General features: G+C 33.0%; 4 protein-coding genes across 5 annotated transcripts; 2 read left to right on the top strand and 2 right to left on the bottom strand.

Annotated features, from left to right (window-relative positions):
- The first annotated feature begins 1,629 nt into the window (after positions 1 to 1,629).
- On the top strand, positions 1,630 to 9,667 carry LOC110703429 (putative ER lumen protein-retaining receptor C28H8.4). Of its 2 annotated transcripts, XM_021881237.1 has the most exons (6): positions 1,630 to 2,063; positions 5,210 to 5,409; positions 5,749 to 5,889; positions 8,358 to 8,438; positions 8,775 to 8,902; positions 9,045 to 9,667. In XM_021881237.1, the coding sequence occupies exons 1-6, from the start codon at positions 1,829 to 1,831 to the stop codon at positions 9,088 to 9,090; spliced, it is 831 nt and encodes a 276-aa protein (XP_021736929.1). In that variant the 5' UTR covers positions 1,630 to 1,828; the 3' UTR covers positions 9,091 to 9,667. The 2 variants fall into 2 exon arrangements, with proteins under 2 accessions (XP_021736929.1, XP_021736930.1); XM_021881238.1 differs by lacking the exon at positions 5,749 to 5,889.
- Positions 9,668 to 9,842: 175 nt separating this feature from the next.
- LOC110703168 (putative ER lumen protein-retaining receptor C28H8.4) lies at positions 9,843 to 12,521 on the bottom strand. The gene is made up of 5 exons (XM_021880910.1): positions 12,250 to 12,521; positions 10,797 to 10,996; positions 10,355 to 10,495; positions 10,097 to 10,177; positions 9,843 to 9,982 (listed from the first exon to the last, which is right to left on the bottom strand). Exons 1-5 carry the CDS (start codon positions 12,476 to 12,478, stop codon positions 9,851 to 9,853), a joined length of 783 nt encoding a protein of 260 aa, XP_021736602.1. The 5' UTR covers positions 12,479 to 12,521; the 3' UTR covers positions 9,843 to 9,850.
- A 705-nt stretch (positions 12,522 to 13,226) lies between these two features.
- LOC110703426 (adenylosuccinate lyase-like) lies at positions 13,227 to 19,961 on the top strand. Its single transcript, XM_021881235.1, has 10 exons — positions 13,227 to 13,501; positions 13,688 to 13,840; positions 14,294 to 14,509; positions 14,633 to 14,815; positions 15,663 to 15,884; positions 16,771 to 16,887; positions 17,027 to 17,170; positions 17,924 to 18,025; positions 18,544 to 18,612; positions 19,480 to 19,961. Exons 1-10 carry the CDS (start codon positions 13,301 to 13,303, stop codon positions 19,708 to 19,710), a joined length of 1,638 nt encoding a protein of 545 aa, XP_021736927.1. The 5' UTR covers positions 13,227 to 13,300; the 3' UTR covers positions 19,711 to 19,961.
- A 63-nt stretch (positions 19,962 to 20,024) lies between these two features.
- Positions 20,025 to 21,083, bottom strand: LOC110703428 (indole-3-acetic acid-induced protein ARG7-like). Its single transcript, XM_021881236.1, has one exon. It carries the CDS (start codon positions 20,716 to 20,718, stop codon positions 20,359 to 20,361), a length of 360 nt encoding a protein of 119 aa, XP_021736928.1. The 5' UTR covers positions 20,719 to 21,083; the 3' UTR covers positions 20,025 to 20,358.
- Between the last annotated feature and the right edge of the window lie 297 nt (positions 21,084 to 21,380).

Below are 21,380 nucleotides of genomic sequence, written 5' to 3'. Positions count from 1 at the left end.
ACGTCAAGCTCGGGCCTACAACGGAAATATATGGCATAATATGTTGGATGAGGAATTGAGGACCCCTAAATTATTGGTGTATAAACAACATTAAAGATGTCTAAGACGTGAATCACGTGACAATGAGTCATTGTCCTTATCATTCTCATTCATTAGGTGTTTTTAAAATTTTAAGATGATCCACTCCCTTGAAAATCAATGGGAAAAACTTATGTGGATGGTCTCATAACTTCATTTTTATCCAAATTATAACAAGGAAAGACAAGAAGGTAATCATATAGAGTACAAATGTACAATTGTTTAATACTCTGTACAAAGTTTGACTTCAATTAGGCATTCTTATGAGCTTGATAATTTAAATTATTTTCCTTTTTTTTTAATACAAACATACTTCGAGCTATCAACTGTAACTTACATCGCCGCCAAGTAATTAATTAAACTCTATCAGATTTGTTCGGGAGGCTTAGTGTTCAATAGCTTAAGAGCAACGAGAATTATCATCAGAGATAATAGTTGACAAATTTTGAAGCTCGCACTTTCAATATGGCATACCAAGCTTTACATAACAAAAGTTACAACTCTTTTTGTGAAAATAAAATTTTGAGGTTTTAAAGAAGGAATTATAAACATACAATATTAAAGGTAATCGTCTATTAATTATAAACTCAATTAGAGGAATTTGGTCAAATCAAGCTACAAACATGATTGCTAATGTTAGCAATTAAGAATATCAAAGTTCATAGCAAACATTTAATTAAGTTGGATGATTGTAGTATCAAGATATTTATTGAGATTTTGAGAGACAAATCAAGCTACAAACATGATTGCTAATGTTGGTAATTTATCAAGTGATAAAATTAACATTTGTCCTTGTATTAAACATTTTTTTAATTGCTACTATTATTTTTTATATATACTTTAGAAATTGCTTTTATAAGGAGGGTTTCCTAAGAGCATGACTCTCCGTCCTTTAATAGCCAAATAAGACCAAAACTCAATGGGCTTTCAATCAAAAGCTGCATTCTGTCACGGTCTTTACTGATTCCTTTAATCTGGTTACTCTTCTACGGGGGGATGGGCGAGGTGATGTGGCTTACCTTTGGCTCATTTGCAAGATTCAACAACTAGGCTTAAAATTTCAGTATTGTTGTGTACATAAAGCGGAGCGTCAGCGTGTTCATCGTGCTCATCAAATTGCGGGGGAAGCGGTGGTTAACTTTATTTGTTTTAGTATTAGTAAGTAATCTGTTTGTATCCTTTGTCAAAAAAAAAAAAGACCGAAACCAAGTTTAGTCCATAAATTTCAAATAGTTGAATAGCCCTTTATTCCAATGCATATTGCGTATATCATAATCCCTTAGAGTTGCTAAAACAATTCAGTCAATCTATTAATATTGACTTAAATTAAACATATTTGCACTATATGAGTTACTCGTTCATCTAAAAAACTACAAATGAAAGCGTGAGGGATATATCAAGTGGTTAGAACTCTCCTCACGATTCCAAGTAATTTTTATGATCGATTCTCATCATCAATTGTCTTCGTGGCTCTCAACATGCAGACACACTTTTTGGTGCGAGGCCCATTGGGTTTGGATGTAGATATATAATATTGCAGAACCCAAAAAAAGTTCTTCGGACCTCTCGTTACCGGAATTCTCTCTCTTTGTTTTCTGAGACTCGTACAAAATGATTCAATAAACACCTTCAATTAATTAACGAAATTCTAAAAATGGAAATTCCAATTGTTTGGGTTTCACTCTGTTTTTCTCCCTCATTATGTCCAGAAAATCAAGTTTTTTTTTTATAAAAAAAATAGAAATTCGAAATGGGTAAATTCAAATACGAAACACCAGCATTTGTGCAGCAAATTGGTAGATGGGTTCGAAATCGTACTCTGAAAGAGAAGCTATGTATGGGCGCCATTGCTGCGGTTGTATTGCTTGTTTTGTTAAAAATATTTGTTAAAGAACATGCCCATTTCTTTGTTGCTGCTCAAACTTCTCAGGCTGTTGGTATCTTACTCTTGATTTACAAGCTCACCATCTCCAAAACTTGTTCTGGTACGTCAATGTTTTTATTTTTATAGGTTAGTCCAATGTATATCGATAATGTTGCAATTAATAGAGAATAGAGGAAGTATATCGACAGTGTGTTTTAATACCCATTTAGTACCCTCTATTAGCTTATTATTTGATCATATATTGATTTGCTGTAAGTTTTTATTTTCAATTTCCAATCAATTTGGGTTGAAGTTACAAGGACGGGCGGTGAGAATCGATCTTAAAGCTCTCTTGGAATTGGGAGGGATGGAGTTCTTACCACTTGAAATATCCCTCACTCATTCTCTTTTTATTGATTGATATTTAGTAGTATATGTTTGGTATGAATATAAGAAAAGAAATGGAATAGAAACAAATAACTTGGAAATGGAAGTGGTTAGAGCTTCCCTCTCGGTTAAACACCAAAGAAAACATTATGGGTTTAGGTGGGAAAACATAACTGGATTATTACTGGGTTAGAACAATGGATCATTAGTTTTCAGAACAATGGATCATTAGTTTTCAAAACAAACATATTATAACTTGGAACACATGTTCTGAATTGTACTTCGTATCAATTAAACATTTCTGATTGATCTTCGGTTTGCTTATACCCTGGACTTACGCTTTCTTGATTAATGGATTATGACCTTGTTTGGCAAATGACTGTTGGCGGTTGGCTGGTTCACTTGGCTTGTTTGACCAGCTGGAATGTTTGGCTGTTTATAATGATTTTTGAAATTGGTTGTTTAAGCTAGCTGTTTATAAAAGTGTTTGGTAAATTAATTGTTGGTTGTTGGCTGTTTATTAGATAATTTGTAGGCCAACAAGCCAAAAGACAAAAAAGCTACCCAAAGCAGCTTTTTCATTTTGGCTTAAAAACCAGCTTTTTCGCTAACTAAAAAGCCAATAACCAAACACATTTTTTGGCTGTTTGACCACCTAAAAAAGCCAAAAGCTAAAAGCTAACCAAAAAGCCATTAAAAAGCCAATTACCAAACATGGCCTATGTGAAATTGCTTTTGTATCACCAAAAATACTAGTTTTCTAGTTTTACAAGTGAATAGTATTAGTACTCAAATCTAAATAGTTTTCTAGTTTAACAAGTGAATTGTTTTTTTTGGTGAAGAACATTTGTGAATTGTGACTATAATGTTTGGATAACAAATTAGAAGGGAAATGGAAGGGAGGGAAATATGAGGAAGGGAAAGTGAAGGAAATGATGAGCTTCATTTTCCCTCCAAATCTCTCCAATTTTGAAGGGATGGTCTTTATTAAAGGAGGAGGGAAAATGGATCCCTCCCTCCCTCCCCCTCCCCTTCCCTCCCCCAACATATTATCCAAACAAGGAACTTTAATTTGTCTCCCTCCCTTTCCCTTCCCTTCCTTTCCTTCCATTTTTTGTTATCCAAACATAGCCTTAGTTCCGGTTTTCTGGATGGAGTAGCTATTTTTGGAGCATAAATACATAGTACAAATTCTTAAATGGACTTGGTTCACACTAATTTATTGTGAACCATCAATATTAGAGACAATATGATTGTTTTATTAATAAAAAAAAAAAAAAAGAATGGTCATTATATTAATATAAAGGTTATTATGTTGAAATAAAGGTAATCATGTTGAAATAAAAGTTCGTGTGACATTATTAAAATTATAAGAAGTTAATTTTTTTAATAAAATTTTTATACAATGGTCAATATGAATAATAATGATCACTATGTTAAAATTAGGTCACTATTCAATATAATGTCGTACCTTAAGTTCATTATAGTATTAAAGGTCACACAAGTTTTAAAAAAGGTTACTATGTTGAAAATAAGGTTACTATATTAAAATTAGGGGTCACTATGTTGAATATAATATCAGTTATGTGTGTATAAACCTTGGGTCCACAATTATATTATTGTGGACCAGGTCCACGCAAGATTTTCTGTTTGCTCCATTTCTCCATGCGCTGAGTTTTAGGAGAAATTGGAGAAAATAATAAGGATCTTTTACCAATATGGCTATTTTGACAAAAGTATTTACCAAAACGGCTAATTATAAAATTTAATTCCCAAACTAGCTAAAGTTATTGAATTGAAAGGATATTATTTTTTTTTATATTCCTTTGACCACGTTCGGTTCACTTTATTTTTTTTTATTTGGTTTTATTTAAAAAGAATTAGATTTTTTTTAATGTTGGTTTTATTAAAATTCTAATGCCATAGTTTAAAATGTCCCATTAATTTGAACAATAACAATCAACATAATATATATGCAGCAATTCTCAATTTTAAAAAAAGTTACACAACATAAAAAACCACTCAAAAAAAAAAAGATCCAAACTTCCAATCAACAAAAGAAAAAAATATACAACTATTTTTTTTTAACACATAAAGATAGAAATAAATATATGTAAGTTTGATTTATCATACACATTAAACAAAACAAAAAAAAATATTCATAGTAGCCGACATAAACAAAGAGTATAATACAATTAATTTAATAGACATGAAAAAGATGAACAATACCTTAAAATCCCTTATCGTCGTATAAATTTGGGGTAATCTTGATAGAACAATAATACTTGAAATTCCAAATTTTTGTGATTGATATGATCAAGATGAAAAATTAGGGTTTTTAATTTAATTTTTTTTAATTAAAATTAGGGATCTGCGAGTCTGCGACTGTTTACGTTCTTCGTAGTTTTGTATACTACTTAAATTTTTCAACTTAAAAAAATCTTTAAGGAAATAAAAATAAACCAAAAAAACAAAATTAAAAAAAAATGAATCAAACTGATTCAAAGAAAAAAAGAAACAGACAAATTCCTTCCAAGTTAATAAATTAGCTAGTTTGGGAATTAAATTTTATAATTAGCCGTTTTGGTAAATACTTTTGTCAAACTAGCCGTTTTCGTAAAAGATCCAAATAATAATATATGGAAGTAGTGGGGTAAGTGGAAGAATAAAAAATTATAAAAATTCAAAAGTAGTGGAGAGAATTGAAGGAGAGAAAATATGTGGTGGGTCCAATAGGTGAGAGAAATTAGTTAAATATTGTAAAAACTTTCCAAATAAGGAAGTGGAGCAAGTATATAAAAACGGCCGAAAAAGAAAAGTGGAGCAAATATTTTAAAACGGAGGGAGTAATAATCTTTTTATGCTTGTTTTTTTTTATAGGTCTGTCATTAAGGACTCAAGAGCTTACAGCTATAAATCTATTTGTGAGACTCCTATCCAGCCTTACAATCCGAGGGCAAGTGCATGTTGTACTCGATTTTCTGAACCTTGTAGCTACTTTGTGGGTGATGTATATGATGCGGTTCAAGTTGAAATCAACTTACCTGCAAGAACTAGACAATATGCCCCTGCTCTATGTGGTAATCTTTAGTCTCTTCATCTTGGTTGTGCCATAATGCCTTGTTTTTTCCCTTTCCTTTCTCCAGTTTGTATTTCTCAGTACTCATAAACTTGTGACAACTAGTACTACTTCCTTATCATCTATCATATTTCAACGATTCATTCACTATTTTACTCAAGAACTTATAATCATATACTTCATATTTTAATGGGACCCCATAAGAGACGAGCATCAAACATTTGTGTTTATTCAGAAAGTACATAAAACTAATCATGGAATGAACAAAGATTATACTATGCAGTATGTTCTGCACATAAGTAATAAATAATATCTATGTTTACGGTTTTATTTTGTACAGTTAGTTCCTTGTGGTGTTGCTGCGTTATTAGCACATCCTATAGGACCTTTTCCATTGTTGATTCGGTGGATGTGGTCATTCTGCATTTCGGTTGAAGCTGTTGCTGTTCTTCCCCAGCTTCGTTTGATGCAGAACTCAAAGGTAATTCTTAGTGAAATTGTTAGGTAGAGAGCTTCATAGTATGATCATAAGTTAGCAGTAAAAAGAGCTGCAGATTTCTCTTTGATAAGAAATCACCTTACACTTGAGCACTACATTGGCAATTTACCTTACTACACAGTTGTGTATCAGGGGCAGACTGGCTGTGTATTCGTGTAATGCAGCAAGTAGCAATAGTTTATTAATTTAATAAAAAAAAAGTATGTACTCTTGTACATATAAATTACATGGCATTTGATGTAATAACGTTAACATACAGATTAGTCTTAGTTTGATTTCAAAGATAAAAGAATTTGGTTATAGCAAGATATGATTGGGAATGTACTCAATGGAGAATTGTTGTTGTTATATTAGATGAACTTCTACAAGAGAGGGGGTGAATGGTAGTAGGTTCCAATCGCGGAACTTATGCGGAAATTAAAAACAAAACGTAAAGGAACTTAAAGCACAAAGCAAGTTTTACGAGGAAACCATCCAGTGCCTAACTGGAAGTAAAACCTCGGCCCTATTGGGACTTATAAACAAATTCCACTATAATAGGCAACTCTCCTAGTACAACCTATTACACAGACCTTTGCTTTGCAAGTTCCACCACGGACACATGACTATATGATAGGACACCTCCTACCAGACCTAAGACACCTCTCAGGACCCTTTTTCTCCCTTAACCCAGTTAACTTCCTAGGTGACCCAAGACACCTCTCAGGTGCAACCCAAGACACACTCGGGGTGACTAACTACCACTCGAATTTTACGAGATTTCAAACTCATCACAAACGTGAATTTAAGAGAATTCACAATCTCACCCCAAAATACAAAACACTCAAAACCATTTTTCCCATTACAAGATCTCATTGAATATCTCTAAATACATATCTATGAATAAAGAGATAAAACTAATATGTTGGACACTCGAGACCTGTTTGGAACTCACTGGACGTACTGTAACCAAAACCTGATAGGAACTTTGACCAGGAGAACTGACTTAGCTTCGTGGTGAAGGATAAAACCATTAAGCACGACCACTACACTTCGTCAGCCTCAACTTTGAATGAATACATATGAGCATATTTATAGTACACTCGAATTATTCATTTCATCTTGAAAAAGATAGATTTTCTGAAAAGATAAGTTTAAAAGATATTTTCTAAAAACAAGTTTTCCGAAAATATATCTTTTTGTTAAGAATATAATCTGTCAATAATAATAAGATAAATTTAACATAAAATCAGATTTTATTCCAACCTTATCTTTTAGTTTAAAAATACTTTTTAAACAAAATTTATCTTTTTCCAAAAGGGATTTATTAGAAGATAAATATCTTTATTCAGTAAAACCAAATCCCTAAAAGATATGCACGTATTAGAAAAATATATATATCATTAAAACCGAATTTTAACGACGTGCATACTTAAGTTCCTATTAGGTTCCTGAACTCTGACAGTCTCTGAGTTCCTTGACAAGTCAGTTACTCTAATTTCATTGACTGTTTGGAGTTCACCTTGGTTCTATATAGACTTGTTCCAGACCGACTTTTATGTCCAACATACTTACATGAATCCTAGAGCAATATACTTCTATTTCTCTGTCTTCATGTTGCTTCTCTAAAACTCTTGTTCTGGAATCCTGTAGTCTTGATATATTCTGGATCTGAGGGTTTGCCCCAGCATTACACCACTGGAACCAGGTCGTTACAACCCGTTTCGAAGTTCTTGTTAAGAAACTTCTGGAAGTTCCATTTTTGGAACTCTTCTTCTAACTTTACTTGTATCCTCATGGATCTTCCAAAGTTCCTCTGTTTCAGTTCCTACTTCAGCGCTAAACGCTTACTGAATCTGCAAATATCACAACACTAGAAAATCCTTATTAAATGGAAGTTTGCTCAATTCTTAACATCATCATCAAAACCTCATAAGGGTCAATAAGTTGCCCCTTTTTAATGATGACAAACTGAGCAAACTTCTGAGGATAACAAAGTAACTCAGAAGGTTAGTTTTTTCATTTATAAAAACAGTAAAGAAAACTAAACTAAATTAAAAGACTCCTACACATACATGACCTATATATGTATAGGATACTTACCTTATGAAGCTAACATATGCAAACACATGTTTACATAGTTACCTTCATGGTTCCTTAGCCATCATCATGCTTATCAACCATAACACTTATCGTTGTTCTTGTTCCTCTATTGCTTATCTTATATTGCTCAAGTTCCTTACATATATACCTGTCATTACTCAGGTTCCTTGTATCCTGTTCCAAGCATAACTTGCTCTTTCTATGCACAACTTACCATACACGTTAGATAGATAATCATCATTAGTTTATAATCATCAAAACCTAATTGCTCAACAGTTGTATTGTGATTACTTCATAAGGATTAGAGTAACATCTGAAGCACTGTGCAATGCGACACGTGACACAACTTCTTCATTGGTATTTTGCAGATGGTTGAACCTTTCACATCCCATTATGTGTTTGCCTTGGGCGTTTCAAGGTTCATGGGATGTGCTAATTGGATAATTCAGGTTAGCTTCCTGACTCCTGAAAATTTTCTGATTACCTTTGGAAATTAATCTGAACAACACTTGCTGCTTATTCTTTGTATGGCATTCCTTCCAGTACCATGTACTTCTCTCAAAAAGATATTCAGGCTTTAAAATTGGAATCAGTTATGTTTCCATTAAACAAGTATTTATTTTTTGGATTTTGAAGAAGTCGTAGCAGACATTTCATCTTCACAAACTATTTTATCTGACAGTGTCCGCTTTGCTGCCCATCTAGTTAGCGTGACATGAATCTTAATACGTAACATGGTAAATGGTCTTCTTTTCTAACGAAATGCATTTTAAATGATAAAACAGCTTATTGAGACCAGAGGTGTTCACCTGATGCTAATAGGACAAGGACATATCTGGATACTGTTGGCTCTTGTAGCTGAATTGGTTCATACATTCATCTTGGCCGATTTCTGTTATTACTATGTTAAGAGGTAAGCATTGGGAACTTAAGTATCTTAATTTTTAGTTCTGTTATAAATTGATGAAAAGTGTTAATGTACTCCTCTACTCCTGAATGTGCTGATTACATAATCGATATGGCTAATGATGAGTCGTATTCTTGTGGTTTGACAGTGTCATGGAGGGGCAGACCATAATGAGCCTACGCTCATTAGTTTGAAGGTTTGGATCATACTTTGCTACAATAAAAGTCTGTTTGAAGCAGTAAGATTAAAATCCTGTTATTAGTCAGAAGGGAGGAAACGAAATAGGGGTATGACTTCTTCCCTGATATTGTTTTTTCAAAGGGGATTGTATATATGATCTGATCTACCACTGCATTTTCTTTTCTTCTTTAGAGGGTAATGATGGTATATACGTTTTTCGGACCCCTTTAAAGTATTGTTGCTTTGGCGGAATTTGATTTAACTAACCATACAACAAAGGTTTTCTTGTTGGGGGCTTCGCCCTTCTTGTTCACCAAAAAATAAAAAGCCTTGCTTCACTGTCATACAAAGTTTGGACAAGCAGATTCTTGAATGTATCTCAAAAAAGGGTTATTATTCATGTGTTTTCGGCGAAAATTTACCAGATATTATATAGCAACATTACTCTGTTAACTACAACAATAGAGAGAAAAGGTGTTGATCTCCCTTGAGTGTTTGCCTTTGTGTTAACCTTCTCAATCTTGACCACCAAAATCACTTTGTATGAGGTGATAAACTTTTAGACAGGTGATTGTAAGCTGATCATTATCTTCCTATTCACGACGCTGTAATATTAAACAGGAAATTGATAATTTAGCAAGCGGTCTTCTAACATAGTGAATCTAAAATGAAGAGCTCCTTTTGTTCGAAATTAATAGTCACATTGATAGTCTATGCTAACATAACTATTAAATCCCGACAAAAGTAATATATACGAGAAGTTGATTTCGTAATTTACCTCTTGATGTAATAATAACAAAAGTCTGCCAATATGAAAGTTTGAACAATCTCAGCAACTAATATTAGCAGTATATAAAGATGTCCTTTGCCTGCTAACACTAGATATTTTCCACCTGTTTCGTATATCTATATTCAACAAAGTTAATTAATCATTATCATTAATTGACTATTATACGTTAATAATGTATTAATTTCAAGCAATTCAATTCATAGTAGATTGAAAGGGCGAAAATTGTTAACCTTAAAGATCCAGTTAGCACATCCCACGAACCTTGAAATACCCAAGGCGAAAACATAATGAGCTGTAAATGATTCAACCATCTGAAGTATAGCATAAATTCTCTAAGTGTTAGTAGCATAATAAAAAAATAAAATAAAATAAAAGAAAAAAAAAGAGGTGAAAAAAAGTGGAGTAGTACTAAATAAGTAGTACTGTATTTTATATTTTCTAATTAAAGACAATGACAATAAATTCATAGATTTAAAAGTGAATAAAACCTTTGCGTTTTGCATAAACCGAAGTTGAGGTAACACTGAAATGGCTTCAACGCACAGACAAAACGACCAAAGAACACGAGCTAAAAGAGGCCAAAGTGATTGAGAGTGCACGAAAATTGATAGTATGGCACAAGGTATAACCTGTACAACATCATTTTTTATTAATCATTTTTTTTTATAGAGAACCACAAGGGCGGGGTTGAGAATCAACTTAAATCAACAAGCAAAATTTTAAGTGGTATACTACGTAGTATTTATAAATCAGACACTTAAAAGTAAGGCAATAAGTAAGGGAATAAATGACAACAATTAGTATAGCAAAATCACACTATAGTTGTTGAAATACTTTTAGAAAATAATCACAAGAAATAGTAATACTAATGAAATTATAAAAATAATCATCAAAATTTAAGTATTAGACAAAGTGAAGATTATATGTTACCACATAGTAGAGGGGCATGGTGTCGAGCTCTTTATTATAAGAAGCATTCAACTTGAATCGTAACATATAAATCACCCAAATAGTAGCAGCCAGAGTTAAGGAGTCCAGAAATGTATGAATGTCACCTTCAATCATAACACTACATACAAGTCTTGCAGCTAAAAATATAGCTGTTAGTTCTTGAGATTTTAGTGACAACCCTGTTAAGATTACAAAGGAATTGAATCAGCACCATATATATTTGATTATTTCAATAACATATAAAGTTTAGTATATGCTAACTTTGTCATATTGATTGATTTAGTTGTCGTATTACTCATATTATTGTTAGTTTAAATTGTAAACACCATTTAAAGGATCAATTTATATGTAGTACGAAGTATGAGTTATTGAGCTAACTTTGTAGGTAGTATGAGCAAGTATTGTTATACTTATTTTTAAGATAGGTTGGTTTATATTTGAATCAATGTGTAAGCTAGTTGCGCTATAAAAAGTTGTGTTTTTTTAATGGTTAGAGAGTATAAGAGTCTCTTTGTCACCCTTGCATTGAAAAGAATTATTGTTTGAGAAAATCTGAGCTAGGATCGATGATACACAACCAGAACTCTAAGTAATGTACTCTGTACTTATGAATCTTTTTATTTAGTTGTCATAATGGTATAATTCTAAGTTAAGATATGATTGTAAACTTACTAAAAAAAAAGCCACTAGATGACGTCAACTAAATTTCTAAATAAATACATAAACACATACACTTGATTGAAAAGGCGAAAACCTTTATAAATAATCGAGGAGGTAATTTTATTAGCCGCATATACATGCATGTTATATGACTATATTTTAGCTTAGAACCAATGTGTACCAATCTAGGAATGCAAAAAAAAAAAAAAAGTCAAATTTTAAATGGTTGGAGAGACGAGTCTATCATAAGTTCATTGGTCCCAAAATCCAATTCCCTTTCATCATCCAAAAAAAGAATTGGAGTTCAAACATATCTAAAAATTTTGAGATGATAATAACAAACATTACAAAAACTCAAAATTATATTTTTATAGATCTATCTATTCAACTACCAATTAGAAAATTGATACATTAAACCACATTTTACCGAAATTTCATCTTTAATCAACAAAGTTTTATAAATCCCATGTTAGCATATAATTACATATTTTCCTGATTAAACAATTATATGACTTGAAGCTAGTCCTATTACTCCTTTTGTACATTTTGAAACAAATACAATTGTATAATTTGAATACTTATCTATATGAAGTATATATACGTACACCTAAACGAAAATTCTTAGAAATGACCAATAAAGTAATTTATACATCATACGATATCAACTTATTTTATAAATAAACATGTAATTAATAATTAAAAATAAATAAATAAATAAATAAATTAAAGCATATAATATATAAAATTGGGTTTTAAAAGTGTTGAACCATACCAGAACAAGATCGATGAATGGTGAGCTTATAAATCAAGATCAAAATCCCAAGAGCATGAACAATTTCAGAGGCAACAAAAAGATTATCATGATTTCTTACACTTAATTTTAATGCCACCAAACTAAACAAGGTTATTATGGCTCCCAAAATAAATTTAAAAATAAAAGATCGTCTTTGAAACCATTGGGTTAACGCTTTTACTGGTGATGTACCCCTTCGTTTTCCCATTAAATGAAATTCTGATAAAATGCAAAAATATGGGAAGGGTGAATTGAAAGTTTTTAATTGATTAATTTGATTTTAAGAGTTTGTGAGTTCTCTATTTATATTACAAATAATAATATTGAAAGGGGGGCTTGAATGATTTGGAAATAAAGATGATATGAATCATAAATGATTTGTATCCATATTAGAGTGATTCACTATAATAACTACTCTGTATTAGATATTAATTCGATAATTCATGAAATGGTGTAATAATCTTAATAAATATACCGCGATTTTTGTGTGTAGTCGTGTGGTCAGCTAACACACGAGTAACCCATTATTAGATAACTTCTAACCAAGTAACTCCTGAACGACTAAGTAATCTCCGACCAAGCAAACCAGACCAAGTAATCCTTAACACGGTGTGGCCAACCACATATAAAAGTTTGTGTTTAAGATTTTATCCTAAATACCTCACATCAAACCTTCAAGCATAAAAAATGATAAAAAAGAGTACTTCATTTATGCACAGTACAAAATTGAACATATAAACATTACAACTCAAACTCTCAAACCTGAGTTTAACTAGAATTTGTTATATACACCCATTATACAATACACCTGGGTGTACAAAATAGGCTCTTGAGTTTAACGAAAGTGAGAATTTTGTTGACCTTAGTCTAAACAGATCAAACCCATACCCGATTACCCAGCCCAAAATTGTGTACAGGTCCAATCGTGCACTTAAAACGAAAGCACATAAATTTATTCCTGCAATTTGTACGCTTACTCTTTCTTTTCACTTCAGTTTCAGAATTTCTGGGTTTTTCAAGTTTCAATTTCATGGAGTTTGGAGCAGCAGTATCTTCTTCTTCTTCTTCTTCAAGGGTTTTAACTAACCACCATTTATTTTCTCTCTCCTCCAACAAAACTCCATTGAAAACCAACCTTTTTCCATCAAAGGGTTTTTCCTGTTCTCTCAAAAAACCCTTTTCTTGCACGGCCGCTATCACCACTAATAACGCCACCATTTCTCCTTCTAAGGTATCATTTTTTCCATTAATTATTCATTTTTATTGCTTTTACTTAAATGGGTTTTATTTTTAAATTGTTGGGTTTTTCTTGTAATTTACTGACATTGAAGTTTTGGAATTAATTTGGGTTTTGAATATGCTGGATTGAGTTTTTGATTCTTATTTTATGTTTAAAATGGTTGAATTTTAATGGCAGGTGAAGGGGTCAAATGAGGGAGATTATAGTGTGTTTGAGCTTTCAAGTTTGACAGCTTTATCTCCCTTGGATGGCCGATACTGGAATAAAGTTAAGGAATTGGCTCCATTTATGAGTGAATATGGGTTAATTCGATACCGAGTTATTGTTGAGGTTTGATTATTGAACTTGGAAGTTAAAATTCTTACAGTTTTGCAATGCATGTATGGAACTTTGATTTATTGGCACTGTTTTTTTCATATGAAACTGTAGTTTAGTTTTGTATTTGCTTCTAAGAAGATGCATTGGGCATTGAAAGTATGTTGTTATCGCCACAAATTTTACAATATTGTGCCTACATAAATCATAAAACTAGTTTAATGTAGGGAAAGTGATTGTAAAAGATAATTGTGTATCGTAGTTAGTTACACATAATCAATTGGTTTATATATGGATGAAGTTTTCATGAGCCAAATATAGACAAGAAATAATTTACTTGTTTAGTTAAGCACTTAAGCTGAATTTTTATTGTCCTATTTTGTGATGAAATTGTCTGTTTGATTCATATTATCATTTCTTCCTTGTGTTTCTGTTATCTTAGGTTTATAATTGACATTCGTACTGCAGATTAAATGGTTAATGATGTTGTCCCAAATTCCTGAAGTAAATGAAGTGCCGAGCTTTACTAATGAAACACATCAGTATATGCAAAGCTTGATTGATGATTTTGGCATGGCTGATGCATTAGAAGTGAAAAATATTGAGAAAGTGACCAACCATGACGTGAAGGCAATCGAGTACTTCCTGAAGGATAAGTGCAAGTCCCATCCAGAGATCTCTAAGGTTTTGATTTCAATCTTTCGCGGAATGATATTGAACTTTGTATTAGTAATACCGAAACTTCAAAGAATGCCTTGGAAGAAATTGTTCTATATTTACCTTTTCCATCCCCGGTTCTTATTGCAGGTTTTGGAGTTTTTTCATTTTTCTTGCACATCTGAGGATATCAACAATCTTGCTCATGCATTGATGCTCAAAGAAGCATTGAATAAAGTTTTATTTCCTGTAATGGATGAAGTTATAGGAGCAATATGTAACATGGCCAAGGAATACGCTGATATTCCTATGCTTTCCCGCACTCATGGACAGGTAAGTTTACATGGTAAACCTTTCAATTGTTCTCAATGAGACACTGAGTTTTGCCAGAGATTATGGGAAATTGAGGAATTTTTTCAAGAACTGATTTACCTCCTGCACCTGTATGTATGGTAAAGGGAGGAAATCATGGTGAACTTTACACAATATGTGCACTCTAGTTTAGGTGACTAATCTATACATACAAATGAATAAATGATGGGGATTTTGATGATCCACAATGAAAAGCAGTTTCAATCTCACGGAGACAAAAACCTTATTTGCCTCCTTTGTATTCTTACTTGCAAGCACTTTTAGCAGTTGAAGTTGGAAAATGTACTCCCACCCTTCTTCAGTATAGCAACGTTGCCATTTCACTAGCTCAGCTTCCAATTAGCACCATGTTCATTGTCCTGATCAGGCTACATATCCTACTAAATTAACACTTTTGGCCACTTGCATCTTCTAGTGTCAGCCATGAACTATGTGGTTGGCTGGTGCCAGGGCTTTCTTAATTTAAATATGATTATAATCTTACTTAATTTTAATATGAATAAAATATTATCTCTGAAATTTTTTGCTTCTGTAATCCCACCTTTATGTCTTTTCACATGCCTTTCTCCAAAATTGTGCTTACATATATAACTTCCTCAACATGCCTTCTCGTTATACCCTTTTCCTGGTCACTGACAAAGAGTGTGATTATTCAACAAATTGTTTGTTACTTTGTTGTGATTTGTGAACATAGATCTTTTGCCCCCAATTGTAATAGAATTGATTCCAATAGTGTGCCTAAAAAGTTTTATATGTTCTGCTTTTGCTAATCGCTGACCATTCTCCTTTCTGTGCTTATATTATGTAGCCAGCTTCACCCACCACCTTGGGAAAAGAGATGGCAATATTTGCAGTCAGATTAAGCAGAGAGAGGCAGAGACTTTCTCAGATTGAGTTATTGGGGAAATTCGGTGGTGCTGTTGGGAACTACAATGCTCATATGGTTGCATATCCTGAGATCAATTGGCCAAAGATTGCAGAAGAATTTGTGCAATCTTTAGGTTTAACTTTTAATCCTTATGTCACTCAGGTACGTTCACAGTGTTTTGTTGCAGACCTTACAGTTTACTGACCACTTTATTATTTCTTTACTCATGGTTTCTTATATGTTAAATATTAAGCTTGCTTATCTGTTGGTTTTGTTATATTCAGTTTTACTTTGATAGTTACTGTTTTGCATGAAGTTTTGTAAAGATACTTTAGATGGTATTAATTTCAGATCCCCCTGATGTATAAATTTAGGTAGGTAAGTTGCACCCATTCCCACCCCCCTCCCCCCCCCCCCCCCCCTCTCGCTGTCCTTCTCCTCCTCCTCCAAAGAAAAAGGAATTAAAAAAAAAAAAAAGAAGAAAGAAAACCCAGGTCTCCATAACCTTTTAACTTCAAAGGTCCTTTCACATGAGGTATATCTTGAGACCTATTATGCGGATCTTGTTATATGGAAACAAAATGATCATGTGTCCTTAATGAACTAGATATTAAGTATTCAAGATGTTTCAAATGTTCTCTCCTGTTGTACCTACATAATGTAATTTGGATAAGATTCCATTTTGCAAAAATTTTAAGTAAAAAAATCATTAGACAAAATTTCAAAGATTAGAAATTTAGAATTGCACGTTAAAATTTTGATACTCTGTCATGTCACTCATGTCAATTTCAATGTGGCATTCTGTCCTTGGTTGCATTTTATCTTGCTATCAAACTTGCTATATTTGCCACAGACAATGCTAATATGTTTGTTAACCTTTTAAATGATACCTGTTTTAGATTGAATTTTTACCAGTTGTATAGAAGATACGTTTGGTCATTAGTAGTTTATGGAATTATTGGCTAGAATAACAAGTGTTGGCTTGTACAATTTCTTGCTCTAGGGATCCTATAACATTTGTTAATACACATGTGCAATGTATTTGCAGATTGAACCTCATGACTATATGGCTAGTCTGTTCCATGCAACTATCCAGTTCAACAATATTTTGACTGATTTTGACCGGGACATATGGGGCTATATTTCAGTGGGTTATTTTAAACAGGTGACTTTTTTTCCTTTCCTTTTTTTAATCTTATGTGGAAGTTTCACTTAATTACTTAGTGAGTATTAACTCCTTCGTACAAAAAAAAAAAAAAAAAAAAAAAAAAAAAAAAAAAAAACTGAATATTCATCATCTGCAGTTGACTAAGGAGGGTGAAGTTGGGTCATCTACAATGCCTCACAAAGTGAACCCTATTGATTTTGAAAATAGTGAAGGGAACCTTGGCAAGGCTAATGCTGGTCTATCTTTTCTTAGCATGAAGTTGCCTATCTCACGATGGCAGGTAATGTCCTATAATTTCTTGATTAAGTTTGACTATACTGGTCTTTATTATGTCATGCTACAGTAGAATTCTTGCAGTTTCCTGGGCTTTAATTTTCATTTTTGTCCTGCCTTTTGTGATCAATATTTCACCGAAACTTACTAATTTCTTTTAAGGAAATGATAACCATTTTTGGTGATGTTGAGAAGCCTTGTTAATCTTAAAGAGTATTCTGGTCTGAAATGTGCAAAATAGTGCTTAAAGATTTGATTAACCAACTCAATCCCATTTTTTGTAAACTTGCAATATCCAAAACGCTGTTTATTTAGCATTTTCCAGGTTTACAACTTGTCTCCATACTTTTGCCACGCTATGATGGAACTATATCAACTATTCCTTTCCTGTTGCAATCTTGTTTTGTTCTTTCTTCTAAACTAGCAACGGGTCCTCTTTTAGATTTTAAGCTTTTGTTGAGTCGTATTAACTTTTTTGGCTGGCCGCTCTTTGGTCCTTTTCTTAAAAGGATACTTCTGAAATAGTAACTCTGATACCATTTTTCTTGAGAATGGGTTATGTGGCCCAAATGTGTATGTTATTGTCTTATACTGGTCTGGATGCTGTGGGCTGGATAGGTGAATTCATAAGATGTGGACATGTGGTGCCCTGTACTAGTTTGAATCTGAATTAAGTAGGTTCTGGGAAAGCAGAAATTTTACCTTTATATTCTAAATTGGCTGCATCTTGCTGAGTTTTAACTCAATGTATACATTGCAGCGTGACTTGACTGATTCAACAGTTTTGAGGACAATGGGTGAAGGATTAGGGCATTCTCTACTAGCCTACAGAAGTACCCTGCAGGGTATTGGTAAACTTCAGGTCAGTAAAACACGCGTTGTGGTTCTTTGTAACTGTTTCATTTTGTACAAGCGAATAAGGAGGTTTCTTGACCTGTAATTGCTTGGTGCTACAGATATACAATTGCATAATTTCTATGCTTTTCTGATTGTGTTTCCTGCTTTGACCTCGCTAGAATATTCAGAAAATGATCATATTGGAGAACAATATTTATAGCATTACTAAAAATCAGTGGACCTCTCAAGCTTCTACTTTGTACACCTCTACAACATCATACTTGCTGTTAATATCTTTTCTTGTTGTATTAAGTCTTTACTGTTTACAAAGTTAAATGAGGTCTTTTCTACATACCAAATGCCCTTTTTGGTCATTTCCGTTAGTTGCTCTACAGTCTACATAAAGAATTAGCATTTTGCTTAAAATTAGGTTTTGGTATCTGTAAGAAGTAAAAGCATCTTTTTATATTTCACTATTGCCAATTTGCACTTATCCTTTTGGTTACTTTTTGTATCTCAATCTGATAATGTATGAACACACAGGTGAACCAAACCAGGTTGGATGAAGACTTGAATCATTCGTGGGAAGTACTTGCAGAGCCTATACAAACAGTATGTAACTCTATCATATGCATTTACTCCAAGTAATAAATATTACCATTGCATTCTTGGCAGAAAATTATAGATCCTGCTTTTTACTTTTAATAAATAATTGTAGTGTCAATATCTTTGTATATTTCCGTACTCTAATGAAGGAATGAGTTGATAACTAGTAAAAGATCCTATTTTGGCGGACTTTCCCCACATACTAAAAAGGAAAATATAGCGAAACTCTACACTGATAGAGACATAGAGTAGAGGATATTGGTTAGCTTTCTTCCACATTTATTTTCATTTCCTGACACTTAGTTGAGGCTATGCTCAATTGCTCATCAAACAAGTAATCATATCTACTTCAAAGACTGTAGGGTATAGCTTACATGTGCTTGGTGAGTTGCATGACTGTGATTGTCTCAACTGGTAACTGTCCAGGAACTTTAATATTTACAAGAAAGATTTTTATGCTGCCACGTTTTTACGAATTTGTAAGATTTTTATTCCAATTCCTTTTACATGCTAGTCCATTGTCTATCATCGAGAGATTTTAAGACCTCCACACTGTTTGGAAAGTTAAAAGACTAGATTTGACTCAATTGACCGTAAATTTAGCTATAGATCTTCAGAGGACTTTGAAATTCTAGTAAAAGGAGAGGTTGAAGTTGTGAAAATTGGTTAATTCACCTTGTTGGTAAAATTTGATTGTCTTTCTTACATAGCTATGGTTTCCTTTGTCCTTGTAAACAATATTTTCTTTCATGTAAAGTAGAAAGTCTTCATTCAGTAATAGAATTCATGCTTTTACCCGTTTGAAGTTATGTCTACATGATTGTCTGCATCATTTGTAGTTGAACTGGTCATTGATGCGTTCATCATACACAGGTCATGCGAAGATATGGTGTCCCAGAGCCTTACGAAAAGTTAAAGGAGTTTACAAGGGGAAAGGCAGTCACTCAAGAAAGCATGCAAGAGTTTGTTCAAGGATTGGAATTGCCGCAGGAGGCAAAGGCCAATCTCTTGAAGCTAACACCACACACATATATTGGAGCAGCAACCGAGTTAGCCAAAACTGTTGATTCAGCCGTGAATTTGATATTAGAATCTTCCAATTGAAGATATTTCAGTTCCGTGGCAGTAGCTGCTTTTATATCAAGATTATAAATGTCATTACCAATTGCCAGGTGACTTTAACTAACCTCATGTACAAGTCCTGTTATCAGGACTAATTACCTGTTTAGCATGATTACTGTTCAGGAACTTGAGTTCTTAGAAGGCATTGAGGTTTTTTTGTGTTGTAAAATTTTGTATCAACTATTTATGCTACAATAATTCAAATATTCAATATAAGTATTTTTCTTAAAAAATTTGCAATAGTTTTTTTCGTTTTTATTTTATTCTCCTTTTACCCCCCTCCCTCCACACACAAAATAAAATAAAATAAAATAAAAACTTTTTTTTTTTTAAAAAACAAAAAAAAAAGTGAAAAAGAAGATAATAAGAGAGTGAATGAATGAATGTACTTGACCATGCAACTGGAAATCATTCAGTCTAAAAATGAGGACTTTAGCCATAGATAATTAACTTACAAGCTATTCAGACAAATCTTATTTACTACATTATCTTACAAAGAATGTCATTCTCACATTAGTCAGAAAAAAAAGGCCTCAAATAATGCCAATTGCCAAATACACATACAGTTTTCACATCAAAGAGGGTCATGACTTATGACTGACTCTCCCCTTGAATCTCAGTTGTTGCTTGTTACCGGGCACATCTGACGACATGTAGGAAGACATGTTCATCACACGGAATCCATAGTCGTGGCGGTGTGGTGGAATCATCGTGTTGGTCTCTAGCTTGGTCTAGCAGAGCTTTAAAAAGCGGGTGTTTAAGCAAGGTGATTTTGATAACGTACCTCTTCTGATCATGGCCAACGTATACAACCATATGACCCTTGGGCACATCCTTAGGGATGAACTTTTCGGCTTCTTGCTGTAAACTCATCAACGGCCAAAAACACCATTGACAGCAAGACTCACATTCATACTCTGATGAATGTATAACTTTGCTGCTCATTTTCCTGCACTTGTTTAAGGATACTTGGAAGAACTTACCCTTCATTTTTTTTTTAATTTATGCTGAAACTAAAATAAAAGAAAAGAAGTTTCTTTTCTTAATTGATTTTTCTTCTTTTGTTTGTTGATTTGTTGTGGGTATGTGTGACTGATATGAGAGGAATGTGTGAGAGGGGAGTATATATAATGTGTACCTTGAAAAGTGCCAGCTCCAAGGCCTTTAATGTCTCACAAAGAGGACCCAAATAATGCTGTCTTAGTGAGAGGTGAGAGAGGGTGCTTTTTCAGCCATAGGTAATAAGGATCAAGTCATGAAAATGTTTTCTGATTTATTATTCCAAATCTAATGCAACTGTGTGTATGTCAACTATCGTAGTTCAAGTGTCCATTCTACATTCGGTATAAACTCACATCCTATCATAATTTTCTAATATAAGTGAAGGTATTTATTTCGCGAACTCTTAGATCGAATCTCGTTCGCACCCTTACCTTTGGGCTAATTGGGATTCGAGAATCAGTTTTGGATGGTTATGTTCCAGTCCCCTCCCAATTGTTGTTGTGGGGAACGCGATTCTCCATGCGGCCTCAATTACCATTGCACCTACAGCCAATGGGTTTATATTCTCCAATTTTATGTCATTATTTACCTTTTTTTTTAAAAAAAAAGATTTTCCTTATAATATAACTAAAAATCATTATATTTACTTA

The sequence above is a fragment of the Chenopodium quinoa genome, unplaced genomic scaffold (genome assembly GCF_001683475.1).
Source record: "Chenopodium quinoa cultivar QQ74 unplaced genomic scaffold, ASM168347v1, whole genome shotgun sequence".
Classification (NCBI taxonomy): domain Eukaryota; kingdom Viridiplantae; phylum Streptophyta; class Magnoliopsida; order Caryophyllales; family Amaranthaceae; genus Chenopodium; species Chenopodium quinoa.
Note: the sequence above shows the minus strand (reverse complement) of the source record. Positions and strands in the feature narration are given on the sequence as shown.

What these genes read in the sequence shown, in the direction of transcription:
- LOC110703429 (XM_021881237.1), top strand. Translation starts at nt 1,829, where the DNA reads ATGGGTAAATTCAAATACGAAACACCAGCATTTGTGCAGCAAATTGGT. An exon ending in CATCTCCAAAACTTGTTCTG is followed by an intron (nt 2,064 to 5,209) that starts GTACGTCAATGT and finishes TTTTTTTTATAG; the next exon opens with GTCTGTCATTAAGGACTCAA. An exon ending in ATATGCCCCTGCTCTATGTG is followed by an intron (nt 5,410 to 5,748) that starts GTAATCTTTAGT and finishes TATTTTGTACAG; the next exon opens with TTAGTTCCTTGTGGTGTTGC.
- LOC110703168 (XM_021880910.1), bottom strand. Translation starts at nt 12,478, where the DNA reads ATGGGAAAACGAAGGGGTACATCACCAGTAAAAGCGTTAACCCAATGG. An exon ending in CATTCATCGATCTTGTTCTG is followed by an intron (nt 10,997 to 12,249) that starts GTATGGTTCAAC and finishes TAATCTTAACAG; the next exon opens with GGTTGTCACTAAAATCTCAA. An exon ending in GTGCTAACTGGATCTTTAAG is followed by an intron (nt 9,983 to 10,096) that starts GTTAACAATTTT and finishes TGTTGAATATAG; the next exon opens with ATATACGAAACAGGTGGAAA.
- LOC110703428 (XM_021881236.1), bottom strand. Translation starts at nt 20,718, where the DNA reads ATGAAGGGTAAGTTCTTCCAAGTATCCTTAAACAAGTGCAGGAAAATG.
- LOC110703426 (XM_021881235.1), top strand. Translation starts at nt 13,301, where the DNA reads ATGGAGTTTGGAGCAGCAGTATCTTCTTCTTCTTCTTCTTCAAGGGTT. An exon ending in CAGTGGGTTATTTTAAACAG is followed by an intron (nt 16,888 to 17,026) that starts GTGACTTTTTTT and finishes CATCATCTGCAG; the next exon opens with TTGACTAAGGAGGGTGAAGT. An exon ending in TGCCTATCTCACGATGGCAG is followed by an intron (nt 17,171 to 17,923) that starts GTAATGTCCTAT and finishes TATACATTGCAG; the next exon opens with CGTGACTTGACTGATTCAAC.